The sequence below is a fragment of the Myotis daubentonii genome, chromosome 16 (genome assembly GCF_963259705.1).
Source record: "Myotis daubentonii chromosome 16, mMyoDau2.1, whole genome shotgun sequence".
NCBI lineage: Eukaryota > Metazoa > Chordata > Mammalia > Chiroptera > Vespertilionidae > Myotis > Myotis daubentonii.
Window position 1 is genome coordinate 47,879,052 of NC_081855.1, and position 18,112 is coordinate 47,897,163.

The window sequence follows — 18,112 nt, forward strand, 5'->3', positions numbered from 1 at the left end:
TCTGTCACGAAGGCACCCTCTGCTACCCCAGATCTGTCCTCAGTAAACTCATCACAAGTCATCGACGGCCACTCGCATGCTTATGCCTCCAGAACCACCTTGAGACATGGGTGCCCTCTCATCCCCTACCTGCCCAATGACCACTCTCCATGGTGGTGTATCTGTGAGATACTGTTTCCAAGACCTCTGGGTCCCTCCCCACCCCTGCCATGGAGGGCACAGACTGAGCGCAGATGGAACAGGTAAGTTTTATTTGGATTTTCAACTTGTTCAGAGGGCTCGGGGGGCCCCCACCTCCCCTCTGCATTCCCCGTCCCCACTTCCCCTCCCTGGAGGAACACTCAAGGTACAATGCCATCTCTGGAGTCCTTGGCCCCTTTCCCGCCTGACACACCCCTTCACTCCCCCACGCTGAGGGGGAGGGGAGACGTGTGAGGAGGGAGGGGCCTGGAAGAGTTGGATCAGAATGGTACATGCACTGACAGTAGCGTCCACTGCCACAGGCCTGGGGCTGAGACCCAGGCGAGGCTGGCAGCGGGGGGTGGATTCATCGTGGGTGGCAGGCTCTTGCTGTAGGAAGCTCCCCACCTCAGCCCCGGGACCCCCTGGCCTCCTGCTTACCCGTCCTTCTGAGGGTACGACTCTGAGGTAGATTTCACAGAGGGAATGTGGGTCACTGGGGTGTGGGAAAGGGGTTAGCTCTTTTGAATTTGATCTCCACAGCACCCTGGGCCCATCCTCAGGTTCTGGCTTGGGAGGCAGGGCTGATGACACCCACCCAGCTAACAGAGCCTGAGTCACACACGGGATCCTGGGTACCTGTGGTGCCAGGGCTCGAGTGGGGTAAGAGGGGAGGGGAGCAGCTGTCACAAGCATCTGTGCCTCGGTGCTGGGGGCTCCAGGGGGAGCGCACGGGCCTCGAAGGCTGGCACAGACAGGCCCCTGGCCTGAGGGTCATGGTGCAGGGACCCCTGGCCCACAGGGCAGCCTCTTTAGGCTGGATCCTTCCAGTCCTTCAGGGTCCTCCCTCTGCTCTCCCACCCTCCCTGTTCCCCAGGGTGGGCAGAGGGGGAGAACAGGACTGGCCTGCAGAGAGTGGCAAGAATCAAAGTGTCTCCTTCCCCCAACAGGGGCCCAGGCCACCTGCCCTGAGCTGGCCGTGGGATGGAGGAACTGGTGTCAGTGCGCAGGGCAGGCTCCGGAACCCCCCTCAGGCTGTGTTCCTCGGGCAGAGCACGGCCTGGGAAAGATGGATGTCTGGGAGGGGCTGAGGGAGCTCCTGGAGTCCTTTGATACCCTCCCTCTCCCCCAGGCCCAACCACTAGCCATCTCCTGGGACCCGACTGTGTTTGAGAACAGAAAGGCAGAGGGAGAGGCTGGGTAGGGTCCCCCCTCCCTGTCCCAGCCCGGATCCCCATCTCCCCTTGGAAGCGAGGGAGCTGGGGAGAGCCTTGACTGACCTCCTGGGAAGACCCAGGGCTGAGTGGTGCCTGGACCAGGGAAGATGGCACACACGTTGACTCGGTAGCTAGTGGAGGTATCTGGGGGTCGCGAGGGGCAGGGGCCCCCCACAAGATTCATGCAGCATTCAAAGTGAGTGAGTGCTTGGGGGTGATGGGAGAGGGCAGGGAAACAGCCAGTGGGTGGGGGAGGCACCCTAGATCTTGCTGTTCTCCAGGTGGGAGTCAATGTGTTTGATGAGGGCGTCATCCGGATACCCGACAGGGAAACCCAGCTGGCAGAGGGGGCAGCTGCGGATGTCAGAGCCCACTGTCTCCATCAGCAGCTGCGGGGAGAGAGGGAAGTCACTTACGATCCCCAACCCTCCCCCGTGCTCCCCACATCCCAGCCTGCCCTTTCCCTGGGACCCAGGGCAGGGAGGACTGCCGCATGCAGAAGGGTTCTGGGCACCGTCTGTCCAGTGCCCACCCTCTCCTCCTCATCCCCGCCCACCTTCCACCAGCTCAGCATCCACTCCCCACCCCGGGGCCTGGGTCACAGGTGTGTGTAAGGAGGTGGGTATGCTCAGTCTGCCAGGACCTCTGCCAGGGCCTCTGGGGGAGCGAGGAAAGGCCAGACCCAGACATGCCCCCAGAGTGACTAAGACATGGCTGCCAGATAACGCCAAGCACTGAGTAATCCCAGGCCACGTATAACCCAAAATAATTTTCTGTTTGGCTTTGTAATGTATTTGGGTCCTTCGAGGAGACAGGAGTTGAATCTGACATTCAGGAAACTCATTATTTCGGTGAGACAATGGAGCCCTGAGAGAGGGTGTCTTCTAAGACAGGTCTTAGAGGGGCTCTGAGGCCTGTCCCCCCGTCAGCCAGGACCCTCGGGGTCAGCATGGCCTCCGGCGCCGAACGAGCAGATGCTCACTACTGCGGGTCCCGCTCAGGCCCTGGGGGGTGGCAGCCTGTGGCCTCCCTCCAAGGAGCCCTCTAATGGAGTCGGATAACGGAACCACCGCCCTCACTATGCAGATGAGAAAACTCAGGGTCTGAGGGGGTGGGTCCCTTGTCCAGGCCCCACAGCGACCAGGCGGTGGAGTCTGGAACCAAAACCAGGGCCGTCCTTGTGAGGGCCTCGCCCGGCACCAGGGACCTCGCTCCCCGGGCCTCGGGAAGCCGCGGGGCGCGCTCGGGTGACGCGCGGGTGGGGGGCCAGGCCTCCGATCCCCCACGCGCACGGGCGGCGGGCGCCCCACTCACGTTGATGGACGGCCAGGACTGCGCGTGCTCGGCGTGGGCATAGGCCGCGGCGGCCGGCGACTCGGGGACGGGGAAGCCGGCGCAGAAGGAGGAGCAGCGGATGGCGCCCGCCTCGGGGCTGGGCGGGCTGGGCGGCACGGACCACTCCTCCTCCTCCGACGGCTGCTTCTCGAAGCGCAGGCGGAGGCCCTCGAAGGCGCGCCGCGGGCTAAGCGGCCGGCCCGGGCCGTAGAGCTCGGCGGCGCCGTAGGCGCGCGGCTTGGGCAGCGTGGCGGCCTCGGCCTGCAGCCAGGGCGGGGGGGCGCCCGCGTAGCCCGCGCCCTCGGCCCGCTCCGAGTAGCTGCGGCGGCCCTGGAAGCCGGCCTTGGCGAGCTGGCTGGGCGGCTTGGCGTAGGCGCGCTCCCCCGGCGGCGGGAGGGGCGGCGGCGGCCGGGGCGGCGGGGCCGGGCCGGCGGGGGGCCCCGGGGAGCGGCGCTGCGGGCTGGGCGACTGGCACGGCGGCGGCGGCACCGGCGAGCGGCGCTGCGGGACGGGCGAGGGGCAGGAGGGCGAGGCCGGCGAGCGGCGCTGCTGGGGCGAGGGGCACGGGGGGCCTGGGGAGCGGCGCTGGGGGGCGGGGGACTGGCACGGGGGGCACGGGGGCGCCGCTCGCGCCGGCGGGGAGGGCGAGGGGCACTGGGGCGCCGGGGAGTGGCGCTGCGACAGCGGCGAGTGCCTCTGGCCTGGAAGAGAAGCGGGACCGGGTCAGGGGACGCGCTGGGGAGAGGAGAGGTCAGAACACCAAAGCCCACCGCCCACCTCCTCCTCCTCACGCCAGGGAAGAGCATCGGGCCTGGGAGGGAAGGGAGCGGAGGGTGGCCCGGCCACGGGATGGCTCCGTAGCTCCCCCCGCCCGGCCCGGGCCGACCCTGCCCGGCCCCTCTCACCGCCGCTCCGCGTGGGCTCCTGCAGCAGCGTCCTCAGGATCCGCCCCTGCAGAGAACTCAGCTCCCGCAGCCGGCCCAGCTCCTCCGTCAGCTCCGTGTAAGCCAGCGCCAGGTTCACCCTGAAGGACACCCAGTCCCCCAGGTCACGGCCTGGCCCCCGCCTTCCCTGACCCTGAGGTCAGAGGGCAGGGGGCAGGGGAGAGGAGGAAAGTGGGTTTCCTGTCACGGCTGTGGAGCAAGAACGGGCTCTGCGCCAGCACCTGGCCCTCTCCCCCGTCCTGGGCCCTCCTACCCCAATTTCAATGCCACCTGATTCCAGGGAGCCGCCCCCTCTCCCCAGCGAATGGTCCCTGGGGCTAGGGCAGTGGTTCCCAGACTATGGGCTGGGGCTGGGGGCTCAGTGATGCCCGGGGGTCCCTGAGTCCAGGTGTCGCCAGGCACTGCCTGCGGCCTGGACGGGTCTCACACAGGTATGTGTGAGTGTTTTTCCAATCTGTGCAGAAGCTGTGGTGACAAATAAAACACAGATTCATCGAAAAGCCGCACGGGACCGACAGTAGCTCTCGTCACTGTGCATTTTCCCAGAGAGCACCTACGAAAAGTGGAAGCGCGATCCGTGGGCCGCGGGCAGGGGGTCCACGAAGAGCTCTCGGCTGTGAGAGGTTGGGGACCACGGATGCACGGCCCATGACAGCCAGCCCCCTTCTGGAAGTGAAGGGCATGGCCTCCTGGGGAGCCCAAGTCTGCCGGTTCGGGGTCCAGGTTCCTTGCCTCCACCTCTAAGCTGCCTCTGAGGGAGCCCTCTACTCAGAGATCTCTGGGAACACAGGGCTGTGCCCCTCACCTCCAGGGGGCACCACTCACACTGGAACTTCCCTGGGAAACTCTATCACTGCATTCCTATTCTCAGCACCTTGCCCAGGGCCTGGGACCCAGGACATGGAGAGTGAGTTGAGCCTTTCCGTCCATTTTTCTTTCTTCCTCCACTTCCTGCTCAGCTCTCTGGGTACCCACCCTCACGAGCTGGAACCGACTGTGAACTTGGCAAAGACCTCACCTACTTCCCTTGTTCCTTTCTCTTTAGGTCACTTTGACCCAGAACCTCCGATCACTGTCAGCGCTGCCCCTCCCCTCGCCCCCACCCTGGCCTGCTGGCCCCAGAGAGACCGTCCTGACCTCACGCGAGGCTCTGCCATGGCCTGGGGTCCCTGCCTTCCGGCCTGGGCTTGGACAGAGTCCGGGAGGCCGGGTTTGGGTTCTCTTGCACCCCGCATCGTACCAAGTCCAGAAGGGGCTCTGGGGCTGGAGGGAAGGGGCGGGCGGAGGCACAGCCACTCCGGTGGGTCACTTCCCAGGGGAGGCCCTTTGGCCCCAGGAGCTGAAGGGCCCTGGGCAGGAATGAGGCGGGGACTTCTCCAGACCTTCACTGGGGCCCTGCCCACCCCAGGATACGGGCATGTGAGAGGATGGATGTGGACGGGAGGGAGCGGAGGGAGGTGTGCGGCCAGTACGGTGAGTGTGAGGAACGGTGTGAGAGTGAGTGTGTGTGTGGCCCCGGAGGAGAGGAGGGGAAGTCGTGAGGTTAGGGCTTCAGAGGGCAGGAAAAGCCGAGGTGCAGGCTAGGTGATGACTGAGCTCCCTCACTCTCACTCCACTCCCTGGCCGGCTCTCTTACTAGAGCTGGGTGGTGGGGGAGACAATGGCGCCTCCCACAACAAAACTATTTTTGGGTCAAAACAAAATCATTGCCAACAGGCTGGGGTTCTTGGGGGACAAGGCTCCCTCTTGGGGAGGGAGATCACTCACCCGCCCATCTGATGGTGGGCCGAGATGGAGGAAGGAGGGTCCTTTCGGAAACCCTCGCTGAAGGGCTGCAACCCCTGTGTTGGCTAAATGTGTCCTGTGTCCACCCACTCAGCCTATGGGCCTGTGGGGACAACGCCACCCGCCCTGCCAGACTGGAGGTCCAGTCTGTGTGTCCCACACTAACGTGGGGACTCCCCGGTGGGAGGCTACCCCCTTCAGACCTGGGGAAGTCTGAGGGCAGGAGCTGTGTCTCCCCCATCAGACTGGGGCTTTCGAAGGACCATGCCACCCTGCAGTGGGGGGGGTGGGAGGGGTTCAGGGCAGGGCAGTGATTCGGAGCAGCATCCTCCTCTGACCAAGCAGCCACCGTTCCTCTCCCCACCCGCAGCCACTGCTGTATCTCAGGTGACAGATACAGGTCGCTGCCTTCACACCCCGCCTGGGAGATCTCACCTGCCACCCTCCGTTCCCAGGCCCCTATCTCTCCCCTGCTTGCCTTCCTCCCCTTGTCAGGAGCCAGCCCAGTTTCCAGGGCCAGCTTCTGGCAGCCTCCTCACAACAAGACAGACAGAGCAGCAGGAAATGGAAGAAAGGCGGCCCTGGCCCAGAATGTCCAGCCCTCAGCTCTGATCTGGGTGCCTGGGGCAGGCAGGGGCTGTCCTGCTGGAACCCCTGGCAGCCTTCCCAGAGACCTGAGACCTGGCCAGGCGGTCGGAGCCAACCCCTGATGCCCTATGACCCTTTGGGACCGCCCCCTTCATTGGGTGTCATCTCCCTACCCCAAGATGCACACAGCCAGGCGGCAAAATACGCTAACGACCTGAATGACTCACATTAGAAAACACTGCCAATTCAGTGGGGAAAAAAATCTCAGCTTCACAACACAACCAAGAGTCACACGTGTACACCTGAAGGCACCTTCCGTTTCCTGGCTTCCTGGCCCTGCTACTTTCCACCATCGAGGCCGGTCGGGAAGCATGGGGCAGCTGAACGACATTCGGGCGCTCCTTTATGGCTTAAACTACGGGGACGTCCCGAGTCTCTCGGAACCTGGGAGGGACCCAGGGAGAGGAGAATCACAAATCACCTGTACGAGCGCTCATCACAGGCCAGGCATTGTTGTGCTGGGAGCTTTGCTTAATCTTCACAGCCACCCTACAGTGTTTCATTTTACAGATGAGGAAATGGAGGTCCCCAGAGGTTGAGTCCTTGACCAAAGTCATAAAGCCGAGGAGTAATGGAGATGCTGGAATGGGAGCTCTGACCACTCCGCTATACCCTGCCTTCCAAGAGGAAGCAGCAAGGGCGGGAAAGTGGAGACAGGACGGCAGTGGAGGAGGAGGAAGAGGCTGGAGGCCTCCAAAGTGGCCGGGCGCCCTGAGCGTCATCCCCGCCGCCCCGGGAGGAGAGAGGAAGGAGCTAGACGTGTGTGGCAGCGGAATGGCAGGGCCGGTGATAGGCTGGCCCAAGGTCACGAGCGGCGGTGACACAGAGCCGGGATTCAAACATGCTCTTGGCACCTCAGCCTGCTGAGCTGGCACCTTCCGAGGAGCCAAGGGCAGAGCTGGCAGGAAGAAGGGCCCCGCTGCAGCAAGCCTTTCCACCCTTCACTGACATATCCTTTCATTCACTCTTCCCACGCGTAAGTCAGGGATCTCAGAACCCACCTGGCAATAACAATCTTCACTATTGCTGCTAAAGCTACCGAGGTTAGAGACCGAAGTGTCCTCCTCCTCTAAAGGCCTTTCTGGCCCAAACCAGCTGGGAGACACAGAGGCCCCTGGGCGCCCTGTGTTGGAGCGCCAGTGAGGACGTGGCAGGGTTGGAGTTCACGTGCCGGGTCGTGGAGGAGAATTAGGGAAGGGCTTGAGGTCGAGGTTAAGGCTGGGCTCAGGGTCAGCTTAGGGCTGGGGCTGATAGTTCATTTTCGGTCAGGACTGTGGACAGAGTTGGGGTCCGGATAAGGGATAGGGTTAGAGTCAGGGATGGGATCCATACGAGGGTCAGGAATGGGGTCAGGGGCCAGCTGGCCATGGGGTCAGTCAGAATCACTAACTGACTCAGGATCGGGAGGAAAGCAGACATCCAGCCCTCCGAACCCTCCCATCTTTGCCCACAGCGGCCCTCAGTTGCCCCCAGTCACCTCCCCCCGTGAGTAAATTTAGGGACCAAACTTTCCACCACCCACAGGCACACCCAGCATCAGTCTTCCCACACGACCCTCAGGGAGGGGACCACAGGCACCCGGCCATGGAGCGGACTTGAGGTTACAGGCCGCGGCGGGAGGAGGAAGTCGCTCTACAACAACCCAGAGCTCCACCACTTCCTCTCAGGCGCCTTGCGCCCCTTCACGCTCCTCGACCAGCTATGACTTGCGGTCCGCAGAGCCCGGCAGCCCTGCCATGCTTCCAGCACAGCGAGATGTCAGGGTGCCTGGGCGCCGCTGCTACGCGGCCAAGCTGAGCCGCTCACAGAGAGGCTGGGAACCAGGGTCCCTGGTTCGGCGAGGGCCACCCATCCCAGTTTGCCCAGCACTGTCCTGGTTCACACCGGTGGCGCCAGCATAAATACTAACGGTGCCCCTTGCACTTGCTACAGGGATCAGGTTTGATCAACAAATCACCCGGCCCCTCCGATATAAGGGCCTCCAACCTGAAGAAGGAGCTGAAGCAGAAAAAAAACCCATTTGCTCAGAACCTGCTCGATAGGTACACTTAGCGTCTCTGATTACTTCACTTCTTTGAACCTCAGTTTGCTTAGCTGTAAAAGCGGACAATGCCTTCATCACATGGTTTTGGGGGGTTTTTTTGTGAGAATTAAATGAAATGTTGTAGGTAAATTGCCTCGCATCGCGTCTGGCATGGAGGAAGGGTCAGGGGAGCGCCTAGGACACAGGTGAGGGAGCGGAGACCATTTGGATCCTTTTTCTGGAGACGCCAGCTCAGTGACTTGGGTTGAAAAGGGAGGGGAGGACGTGGAGTTTCCCATGGAGGGAGAGAGTGTGGTAAGAGCTCCCCTCTGCCTTCCTGGCAGGGAAATGGCCCGAGACCAAGGCCGGTCCAAAGCCCACCAATCCCTCAGACCACAATGAGGTGGGAGTGGTGGGCCTCAATAACAGAGCCCTGCCCCACGCCTGCCTGCCCGCCCGCCCGCCCGCCCGCCCAACAGGGCTGCAAGTGCTCAGTGGTTAATTCCTGTGAGCTGGTGCCTGGCTGAAGGAGACTTGAAAGAAAGGAAGTAGGGAGGGTGAGAAGCGTGAAGGGGGAGGCCCTGGGCCCGCTGCTTCTGGGGCATGAGGCTAAGCTCAGGGTACACGGGGGTCTCCGACTTCCGCCCTGACCCACCCTACACTGCCCTTGACCTCTGTGCAGAGTTTCCATCCTCTCTCTCCGAGTTCACACTTCTCCCCCACCACTAACCGCAGCCCACGCAGAGGCTTGTGGGCGGGGAGAGGGGCGTGGGGGTGGGCGGAAAAGGGCCCAGGCTGCAACACTGAGCCCCCCACGTTGGGAAAGAAGAAAGACCTAGAGTTTACCCCTCATCACTCACACTGAGCCCCGCGCCTTCTTACGGCGGACCCCTCAGGAGCGAGCTCCCCCCTTCACTGAGCCCTCGTTCCCCTCACTGAGCCCTGCTCACTCAGAACCCTCAGACCCCAAAGGACCCCTCTCCACAATTTCCCCTCCTCCCTCAGCGCGGGCCACACCTCAGAAAGGCTCTCTGCGCTGGGCCTGGAGGGCAGGCGGTGTGGGTTCCGCACCTCCCCCTGGACAGGGACCCTCCTGGGGTCCTTACCTCCCAGGGCACCTTCAGGAGCAGGTGGTCTCCACTCCCACCCCCTCCCCGAGTGGCCCCCATGCCTTTGGCCCCGAGCGGCCCCTGCAGCTCTCCCCCCGGGGCCATCTGTTTCCCTGGGCCTCGGTCACCAGCGGCGGGGCTCTCCAAAGGGCAGGGAAATCTTGCCCGGAGGTCAGACCTGGATGCGTCTGGTCTGGTCTGGGTGTCCATTTTCAGAGGAACACTGATGACCAGAGCTGATGGGCCAGGGGCTGGACTGGGAGGAACTGGGGAACCCTGGGGCTGGGCTGCCTCCCAGCCTCAGCACAGGAAGGACCTATGTCAGAGGATTAACAGAGGCAGGAGCTACATGAGGGGGTGCATTTTAACACCCAGGACTCCCCACTATACAACTGGCTGCCCTGGAGGTGTCCAAACGGAGAACAAGTGAGAAGCTTTCGGGGACACAGAAGATCCCCACATGGGAGGAGGCTGAACGCAGACATTTCTGGGGCCCCCTCTTTAGCGTTCACACCCCCACCCGATAATGCAGCCCCTGCATTCCTCTCCTGGGTAAACCCGTCTGTGACATTCCCAGCAGCCTGGAGGGTCAGGAAGAAGAGGAGGGGTTGTGGGGGAAAGCGAGCCGACACAGGTGACCGAGGCCTCCCCAGGTGGGAGGACAGGGAGGCATCGCCGGGGAAGCGGACTATTACCACAAGGAGCTGAGTTTATAAGAAAATAAAACTGCCGGGGGAGTGAGGACTTCCTCTGGTAATTAACTCTTGCCAAGCTGGGGCTGTCCAGAGACACCCAGCCTGCCAGCCAGTGTGAGGCCGGCAGGCAGGGAGGTCCAGGAGGCCCGGAGGCAGCATGTGAACCACTGGAACCGAGGGGAGGAGCCAGGAGGCAAGGGAGGTAAGGCCAGCGCATCCTTATGGCCAAAGAGACTGGGCGAGGCAGGTGCAGGGAGAGGAAGGAGAAGGGGCTGTTCTGGCCAGAGCAGCAGGATGGAGAACCTGACTGCCAAAAGCACTTTATGGGGGGTGTTCTCTTCCACTCACTCACCCTCAGCCTTGGCCCCTTGGCACCCACCACCCCTCCTCTGCCCTCACCCACTCATCACATCTCTCAGCAACGACTGACCTCTGGGCCAGAGAGGTGAGGTCAGTAAAGCCAAGCCGCTCAGCACCCCAGCATCCCTGGACTCGAAGCCTGGCTGCTCAGACTCCAGCCCCGACACAACCCCTGTCTTCTCTCGGGGTTCAACCACCTGGGGGTGTCTTCACTGCTGGTTTCTGAGAAGGGTTGGACTCAGTGACCCATAAAGGGCCCTGCGGTGTGACTTTTGGAGCAAGCGAAGATTCTAGACTCGTGTGTGTGTGTGTGTGTGTGTGTGTGTGTGTGTGTTCCGGGTCGGGGCACACGGATGAGTATGGGCTGAGTCCCAGCCACAGGCTAGGGTGGACCCTCTCCACAGAGACCTCTCAATGCCCCGCAGCAGCCTAGCTTAGGGGTCCCACCCACCAGGCCCACAAACTGTGTTCTCACCCCCCGCTCTCCCCTCCAGCGATCACAGCTCCACCCAGGCCCCCACCCCAGGGTGCAGAGGGAGGTGAGGAGATCCCCAACTGGCCAGAAGCTGGGAGGAAGGTGAGGAGGAGGCCTGCTGGGGGAGGACCTCCGGGGGCTTATAGCTGGGTATGCTGTGTGATGGAGGGTGAACTGCTGCCCCCCTCTGGGCCTCCGTCTTCCCCTCCAATGGAGGGAGAAAGCCTGTGCCATACACCTCATCTCGGGAGAGGGCTCAGGCGGAAGGAGGTTTGCACCCTATTTCTCAGAAAGTTGGAGAGGATGAGCTGGTGCGGATGTTGAAAGGCATCAGGCTCACTGCTACCCGGCTGCCGCTCTCCCTTGCCCAGCTGCCCAGAGCTGCCCCAGAAGCCCCCACCATCTGGCTCCTCACTGACATAGCTCCCTTCCTACTTCCCGCTTCCCTTCTTTCCTGGCAGGATTCCAGAGGGGCACCCAGCTGAGTACATTCTAATCCCCCCCCCCCCCAGGAAGTCCCTCCAACCCTAAGCCTCAGCTTTCTCTCTCCTGAGACAGATGAAGCACCATAAATCCCATAAAAAACAAGCCATCTCCTTCCTCTTCATGGGGGGGGGGGGGGGGGGAGCAGGGCTAACCGAACTGGCTGGGCCTTGTCCCTGGCCCCAGAGAGGCCCCAAAACTCAGCAGGGGACACAGAACATAGCAGCAAGCTGCCGAGGCAGCCTCTCTCAACGACCTCGAGCAGACACGACCTGGGGTGCCAGAGGAAAGCAAAGGGAACCTCCTGGAGGCTGAGCACCCCCAGAACCTCGCCTCCTTCCTGTGAAGGGTGCAGTCACACAAGCAACCCAAACCCCACAGCTCTGACGGCCTGGAAGAGAGGCCCCCCCAAACAATGCCAAAGGGAGATGTCAATCAAAGGGAGGGCCTGGGAAACGCCACTGCTGGGGTTCAGAGGTGAAGAGGGAGAGGGTTACAGGCATGACTTACTGATCATCTCCGACTCTCTTCACCCACGCCATCTCCCGCTCCGACTGGTTGGAGGCCAGATCCTAAGGGAGAAGACGGAGAGGTCTGACGCCAACCTCATCTGGTCTGGACTCCCCTCCTCTACCGTTCCCAGGGACGGCTGTACCCAGAGAGGAAGTCTTAAGCCTCTCAATGCTATTTGCAGCAGCCCCCAGGCCTCCACGGAGCCGTAGAGGTCCCAGAGCAAGGGCCCGGGCCTGTGCCCCGCTGCCGCTCACCTGGGCCCGGGTCTCCTGCAGCTGCTTCAGCTCCTCCTGCAGCCGCTCGCACTCGGCCTGGAGCTGCTCTTCCCGGAGCTGCGCCCCCCGGGCTTCGCCCTGGGCAGCCTCCAGGGCCTCTTCCAGGCGCCTCCGCTCCAGCTCGCTCACACTTGGCGCGGGGCCTGGCCAGCCTGCTGGTGGGGAGAGCACACTGTCAGGCTGAGTCCAGCTGCTGGGCACCTCCACTGCCCCCCAGACCAACACAAAGGAGAGGTGAGGACTGCAGCAGGAGGGACCCGAGACAGACAGCTTGAGGACAGACACCAGAATGAGGACAGTGCGCCAGGGGGAGCTGGGCTGCTGTTCCTAACCTTCCTGGAGGCCAGGGAAAAAGAAGATGGCCCCTGAAGGGCTCCCCTGGCCAGACTCAAGTCCCTGAGCTTCCTCGGGACCTCTCCTAATCACAACCTAGAGCAGGCAGGGGACTCTGGTTTGGGGTGCCCTCTGCTGGCACCTACGAGAATTGCATGGGGGTAGCCAGGGTGGCGGGAGAGGGACTTAGATGGCAGAAATTGGGGTAGTAGTGGATGGGGTGAGGGAACAGATGGGGAGGTGGGGTGATTATGGGGGAAATGCAAAGCATTATAATGGGGTGTTGAGTACCTGAGAAGCTGGGGGTGTCCAACGGTGTTGAAATGGGGGTTTGGCTTGGGGAGTTCGGGGTAGGGAAGTTTAGGGGGAGCTGAGATCTTACCGTGACTCAAGCCAGATCCCCCTCTCAGGGTCAGGTAGTGCAGGTCCAGATCAGCGCAGGGCGGGGCCGGCGGGGGGCTCAGGCTGGAGAATGCTGTGTCCTGGAGGCCTTGTTGCTGCTGCAGTTGCTGCTCCAAACCACAGATCTGCCGCAAGTGGGTCTCCACCAGGGCCCGCTGTGTGGGAAACAAGAGGGTGAGGGTCTGCACAGGGCCAGGGTGCCCCTGGAGCCCCCCGAATGCCCTGTCTGAACAGCCATCACCCCCAAATTGAGCAGGCCCCCGGTCACGCCACCCTCCAAGTGACCATGAGTTCGAGGGCTCCTCTCCCAGCAACTGCAGTGCAGATGTTTCTGGCTACTGCCTCTTGCAAGGTCAGAGTTCATGCCCTTCCATGTCCCTAACACACAGGGACACTTTAGGAAGCCTCAGCCCCCTGTCCAGACACACCTCAGGGCCATTTGCATATGCAACAACCACTCTGGCTTCATCTACCTCATCTATGAGATAGGGACAACCACACCTACCTCTTAGGTTTGTCATCAGGACGAAAATGAGTAACTATCTAAAGAGATGAGAATGGTGCCTGGCACCTAGCAAGTGCCGCGTAAGTGCTTTTGATTATTAAAGCAAAGCATTTTTACACTAATGCCCACAACAGCTGAGGGAAGTTATCTGCCCCGCTTTTCAGAGGAGGAATGGAGGCTACGTGACTTCCCCCAGGTGGCAGCTAGGAGTGGACAGAGACCATGCCTCCTGATTCTGACCCCTGCTCACTTGCTCACACACACATGGCCATACCCTGATTCACACACATGCCAAGACCCATCCCAGCAGCCGCAGACACTTCCGGTCACCTTTGCCCTCACCTTCAAAGCCTTCCAGGAGCAGTGCTGTAGACCCAGGGTAGACCCAGCAGGAGACTCAAACAGACACACAGAGACACAATGTTCTACAGGGTCACTCACACAGTCACCCCCTGACACTGCATGGTCAGTATGTACACAGTCCCTCACAACCGACATGGCACACACAGCCCCACTTACAAGGCCAAATGGACACTCACGGACAGACACACGGGATCGCAGCGGGGTGCACACCACAAGCACACTCACAGGGTGACACACAACCGGGTCACACTCTCCCACCCCAGCTCCCTGGGCCTCACCATCTCCCCAAGCTCTGTCTCCAGGTCGCTCTTCTCCACACAGAGTTTCTCGTAAGCCTGGATCATCTCCCCGAGCTGTTCTTCCTGCTCCTTATTCTTCTGCAACTGGATGGGGGCCCGGAGGGTTGGGGTGCACGCCAGTCAGGCCCATCACTGGCTTAGTGCCTCCCACTCCCTGTGCCTCCCACCCCAGTTCCCAGTACCAGGAAAGGGGCAGGGGGAGCTGTGGCCAGCTCTAAGGGGGATCATGGCCATCTCTGATCAAGGGGACAGAAGGCCGGAGGCTGGTGGGTAGGGGAGGTGTCTGAAATTGACTGGAGCAAGCTTAGGGGGAAGCCCAGAGGCCTGCCAGGGGCTCACCTCATGCTGGAACTGGTTGAGCCGTTGCTGTAGGCTGACCTTCTCCACCTCCAACAGGGAGCCGTCCTTGATTTCATACAGAGAGAAGCCGTGCTCCTCTCCGAAGTGATTGATCAGCGGGTACTGTGGATGGTGGGCAGGCCCTCAGGAGAGCTGGTGCCTGGCTCCCTTCCCAGGCTGCGGGTTCATTGTCCCCCTCCTCCAGTGGGATCTGCACATCCCAGTTCCCATGGGCCTGTAGGCATTTCCCACGCCCCAGATCTCTAGACCCCAGGCCCGCCACTCCAACGCGTATCCCTCCTGATCTCCTCCTGATTGGCTCTGGGCTGCCCAGAGTTCCCATCCAAAGCACCCCCATCTCTCATGGGGGACTCTCAAGTTTCAAGAGTCTGTATCCTAACCACCCTTTCGGATCCCTAGAATCTCTGCTGAATCCCCAATTCCTGCCATTAGCAGCCGGCCCTTCCCCCCCACCCCCCACCCCCCCACACACACACACAAACAGCCAGACCCCCATCATCTCCAAGTTCTGACCTTGATCTCATAAACTTTGAGGCGGTGGCGAAGGGTGGCATTCTCCCTCTCCAGGCCCCCCAGACGCTCCTTGATATCTCCATAGGCCGTGATGAGGGCAAAGTGGGAGGCGGAGCACATGTCTCCCCCCAGCGATGGGTCTTCAGGAGCGTCCAGCCACACCTCACTGGGGCCCAGGGCTTCCTGGGTCAGGATACTGATGTCATCCTCAAACATGGACTCCATGGCGAGGGCCTGGGCTGCAGCACCCCTTGGGCCTCCTGGGAAAGCAGGAGACATGGTGGAGGGGGCGGCCTGAAGCTTGTCCCCTGACACCCCTAGTCTTGGCCTGAGGAGCCCTGTGACCAGCCGAGAGGCAGCCAGGTCCTGCCCCACCATCTCCCACAGCCCGCTTCCAGACCACCAAGCCCCATCATCCCTTCCCTGCATCCGTTGGGGCGAGGGGCTGGGACCAGGTGAAGACTTGGGGGTGGGAAGCAAGGGGGAGATGACAAGTTGGGGCACATAAGCCAGTCTAGCTCGCAACAGGGATGGGCTCCTTTTGGAACCCAGTGAACTGGAGAGCGCTGCCTTCCCAGCATGGGGCCCACAGGGGGGCCGGCCCTGTCTCACGCCTCAGCCCCTTCTCCACCCCAGGCCTCATTTCCCCCAAATACCTCCCTGCCAAGCCCCTCATCCTGGGCCTCTGGCACCCCTGGCTCCTCTCTAAGGAAGGCTCAGTGCTCCTGGGAGGGTCAGCCCCACCACTGTCAGCACTTCCTCTGCTGGGCCCCCGCCCAACTCCCCAGCTTCCTCCTGCAGGATCCCAGAGTTCAGGAAAAGGAAATGCCTCCCCCACTCTCCGCGGCCATGGCCACCCTCCAGGCCCTCCTCACCCCTGACCTGGGACCCACAGGAAGTCCTGGAAGAGCGTCAGGATGCGCAGAGGGGCAGGGGGCTGGGAGAGGGCCCGGCCCCGCTGGAGAGGGCTGCCCGAGTCCCCCAGCCCGCCCTGGGGGCGCGCACACGGCGACATGGGGAGCCCTGGGAGGGGGCAGGAATGACTCAGGGCTCCCGAAAGAGTGGGCTGGGCGCGGGGGTGCGCGCGCTGCTCCCGGCCTGTTTATGAATGTGTCTGCAGTTGGCATGTGTGGGCCGTGTGTGTCTGTGAATGAGTGTAGGTGCGTTACACTCCGCGAGCGCCCGAGCGGGGCTGCGCGCGGGGGTCCGGATGGAGCCTTCAAGCGGCCGTGTGTGTGTGTGTGTGTGTGTCTGTGTGTGTGCGCGTGTGTGCACGCGTGCGTGAGCGTGTGTGCGGGTGGGCACGTTTGGGTCACGTGAGGGACTATGGGAATGTCCGAGGTGTGTGCGCGCGCCGGAGCCCGTGTGTGTGTGCAGGAGAGAGGGCTCCGGAGGTGTGAGTGCAGACAGTGGGGTTCGCGACCCCCCGGAGCCCTGCAGCAGGACCTGGGGTGGCAGGGGCGCAGGCCCGGGACCCCACACCGCCCTCCCCCACCCCTCCCCCCGCCATTAGGTGCCAGGGAGACGCGTGCGCCCCGGACCGAGTGCGGAGCGTGTGCGCCCGTTCGGAGGGCTGGCCGCACCGTTAACCCCTTCCTTCCAGGCCGTCCCCTCCCCCAGCCCCGCCGGCCAGCGCGCACCACACCCACAGCCGACCCCCGCCCGCCACCGCGGGCCCCGCACTCGCAGGGGCTCGGCCCCGCGCCGCCCCGACTGTTTCCTTCCCCCGCCTTCTCCCCTCCGCCCGGCGGCCCCGGGTGGCACCACGAAGGGCGGATGGGGAGGGGGTGCCTCCTCGGCCCGGGCCCCTCTGCGGCCCCTTTAAGAGCCGCCCTTTAAACCCCTTCAGCTCCGCCGACAGAAACCGTCGCCCCTCCCCTCCGGCGGGCTGAGACCGCGCGGCCCCCTCCCCGCCGCGGGCCGGGCCCGGTCAGCGGTCCCCGGGCCGGGGCAGGGGCTCGGGAGGCGGCGCGGCCTGAGGAGCGGCGGAGCGGGGCCAGGGCCAGGATGCGGGCGGCAGACGCCGGGTCCGGCCCCTCCCCGCCATCCTGGGCCAAGTGCCGGCCCCCCTCCCGCCACCTCCTCCCGGGCCCCCTCGACCCCCGGGAGCCGGCCCGGGGCGCGCCCCTCCCCCGCCCAGCTCCGCCGGGACTCACGGCTGCCGCGGTTCCTGCTGGTGATCGCCGCCACCCCCTCCGCCGGCTCCCTCCCCGGACGGGCACCGGTGCCCCCACCCCCCTGGCACCGCGCTCGCTCTCGCCCTGTCGCCGCCGCCGGGTCCCTCCCCACCCCCCAACCCTCCCCCAGCCCCCCTCCCTCCCGCCCGCCCCGCTCCTCCTCCTCCGCCGCCGCCGCCGCCTCCTCCTCTCCGGCTGCTCCGGGTTTCTCCAGCTGGGAAGGCGCCCCGGACCCCGCCGCTGCCACCACCACGTGGCGAGAGGGGCGGCCGGCCCCCCGGTGCGGCCCTCCTGGCAGCGCGCCCGGCGCCCCCCCGCCCCGCCCCGCCCGCCGCGCCCGCCCCGCCCGCCCCGCGCTCCGCGGCCTCCCCGCGCCTCCACCGCCGCGTGGCGGGGCTCGGGTGGAGTGTGGGGGCACCTGCGGGCTGTGCCAGGGGCAGGTGCTGCTTTGTATGTGCTTCTGGGTATACAGTTTGGGGGGAAGTGAGGCTATTTGGATGGGGGGGCGGGTGTCTGCTCTTTTGAGAAGGAAAACATTAGCCCTGCTCCTCACTGCTAGTGGGCAGCGCTCTGATAAGATACACACGAGTCCAGTCGGAGAGACGAGAGTTAAAGCAGTAACTTCTTCGGCAGCGAAAGTGAACTAAGGAGGTCAAAGGTTCATTTAGGAAGGGACAGCACCCCCGCCCCCCAACACACACACACAATCCCCTTCCCCAGCACACACACGCACCCACGGGCCAGCGAAATGAAGGAACAGCAGCGTTCACCCTCCCCACAAAGATCATTTCAGCACTTGCCAAGCTACTGAGCGGGAGATGCAAGTTTGGTTTCTCATTTGATTGTTCTTGCCACTTTCCCACGGTGTGACCTCGGGCAAGTTACTTAACCTTTCTGAATAAAGTTGGAGATAATCCCCAGCCCCTGTAACCATGGGGATGAGAGCTAAAACTGCTCTGTGACACTCAAGGTGTTGAGTCATTTTGGTCAGCCAGGCGGCAGGTAGGAAATGATGGAGGAAGCTGGAGGACTCTGGCTCAGCCCCGAGCAGCCAACCCTGGTATGGGGGGGGGGGGGGGAGGGGGGGCTGGAGGGGGGGCTTTGGGCAGGCTCATCAT

The 18,112-nt window shown here is 63.2% G+C and overlaps 1 protein-coding gene across 5 annotated transcripts; it reads right to left on the reverse strand.

The window, feature by feature from the left end:
* Positions 1–229: 229 nt before the first annotated feature.
* TBKBP1 (TBK1 binding protein 1) lies at positions 230–17,141 on the reverse strand. Of its 5 annotated transcripts, none has more exons than XM_059670777.1 (10): positions 16,974–17,141; positions 14,818–15,077; positions 14,284–14,406; positions 13,924–14,028; positions 12,758–12,932; positions 12,022–12,197; positions 11,765–11,826; positions 3,638–3,756; positions 2,712–3,433; positions 230–1,786 (listed from the first exon to the last, which is right to left on the reverse strand). In XM_059670777.1, the coding sequence occupies exons 2-10, from the start codon at positions 15,040–15,042 to the stop codon at positions 1,658–1,660; spliced, it is 1,836 nt and encodes a 611-aa protein (XP_059526760.1). In that variant the 5' UTR covers positions 15,043–15,077; positions 16,974–17,141; the 3' UTR covers positions 230–1,657. The 5 variants fall into 5 exon arrangements, with proteins under 5 accessions (XP_059526760.1, XP_059526759.1, XP_059526761.1 ...); XM_059670776.1 differs by lacking the exon at positions 16,974–17,141 and adding an exon at positions 15,700–16,939; XM_059670778.1 differs by lacking the exon at positions 16,974–17,141 and adding an exon at positions 15,474–15,819.
* Positions 17,142–18,112: the final 971 nt, after the last annotated feature.

Bases quoted from the DNA above. Each gene is read 5' to 3' on its own strand.
- TBKBP1 (XM_059670774.1), bottom strand. From the start codon at position 15,246: ATGCAGGGAAGGGATGATGGGGCTTGGTGGTCTGGAAGCGGGCTGTGG. The intron at 12,933-13,923 runs GTGAGGCCCAGG...TTTCCCACACAG, and splicing joins AGACAGAGCTTGGGGAGATG to CGGGCCCTGGTGGAGACCCA. The intron at 3,434-3,637 runs GTGAGAGGGGCC...CTTCTCTTCCAG, and splicing joins GGAGCCCACGCGGAGCGGCG to GCCAGAGGCACTCGCCGCTG.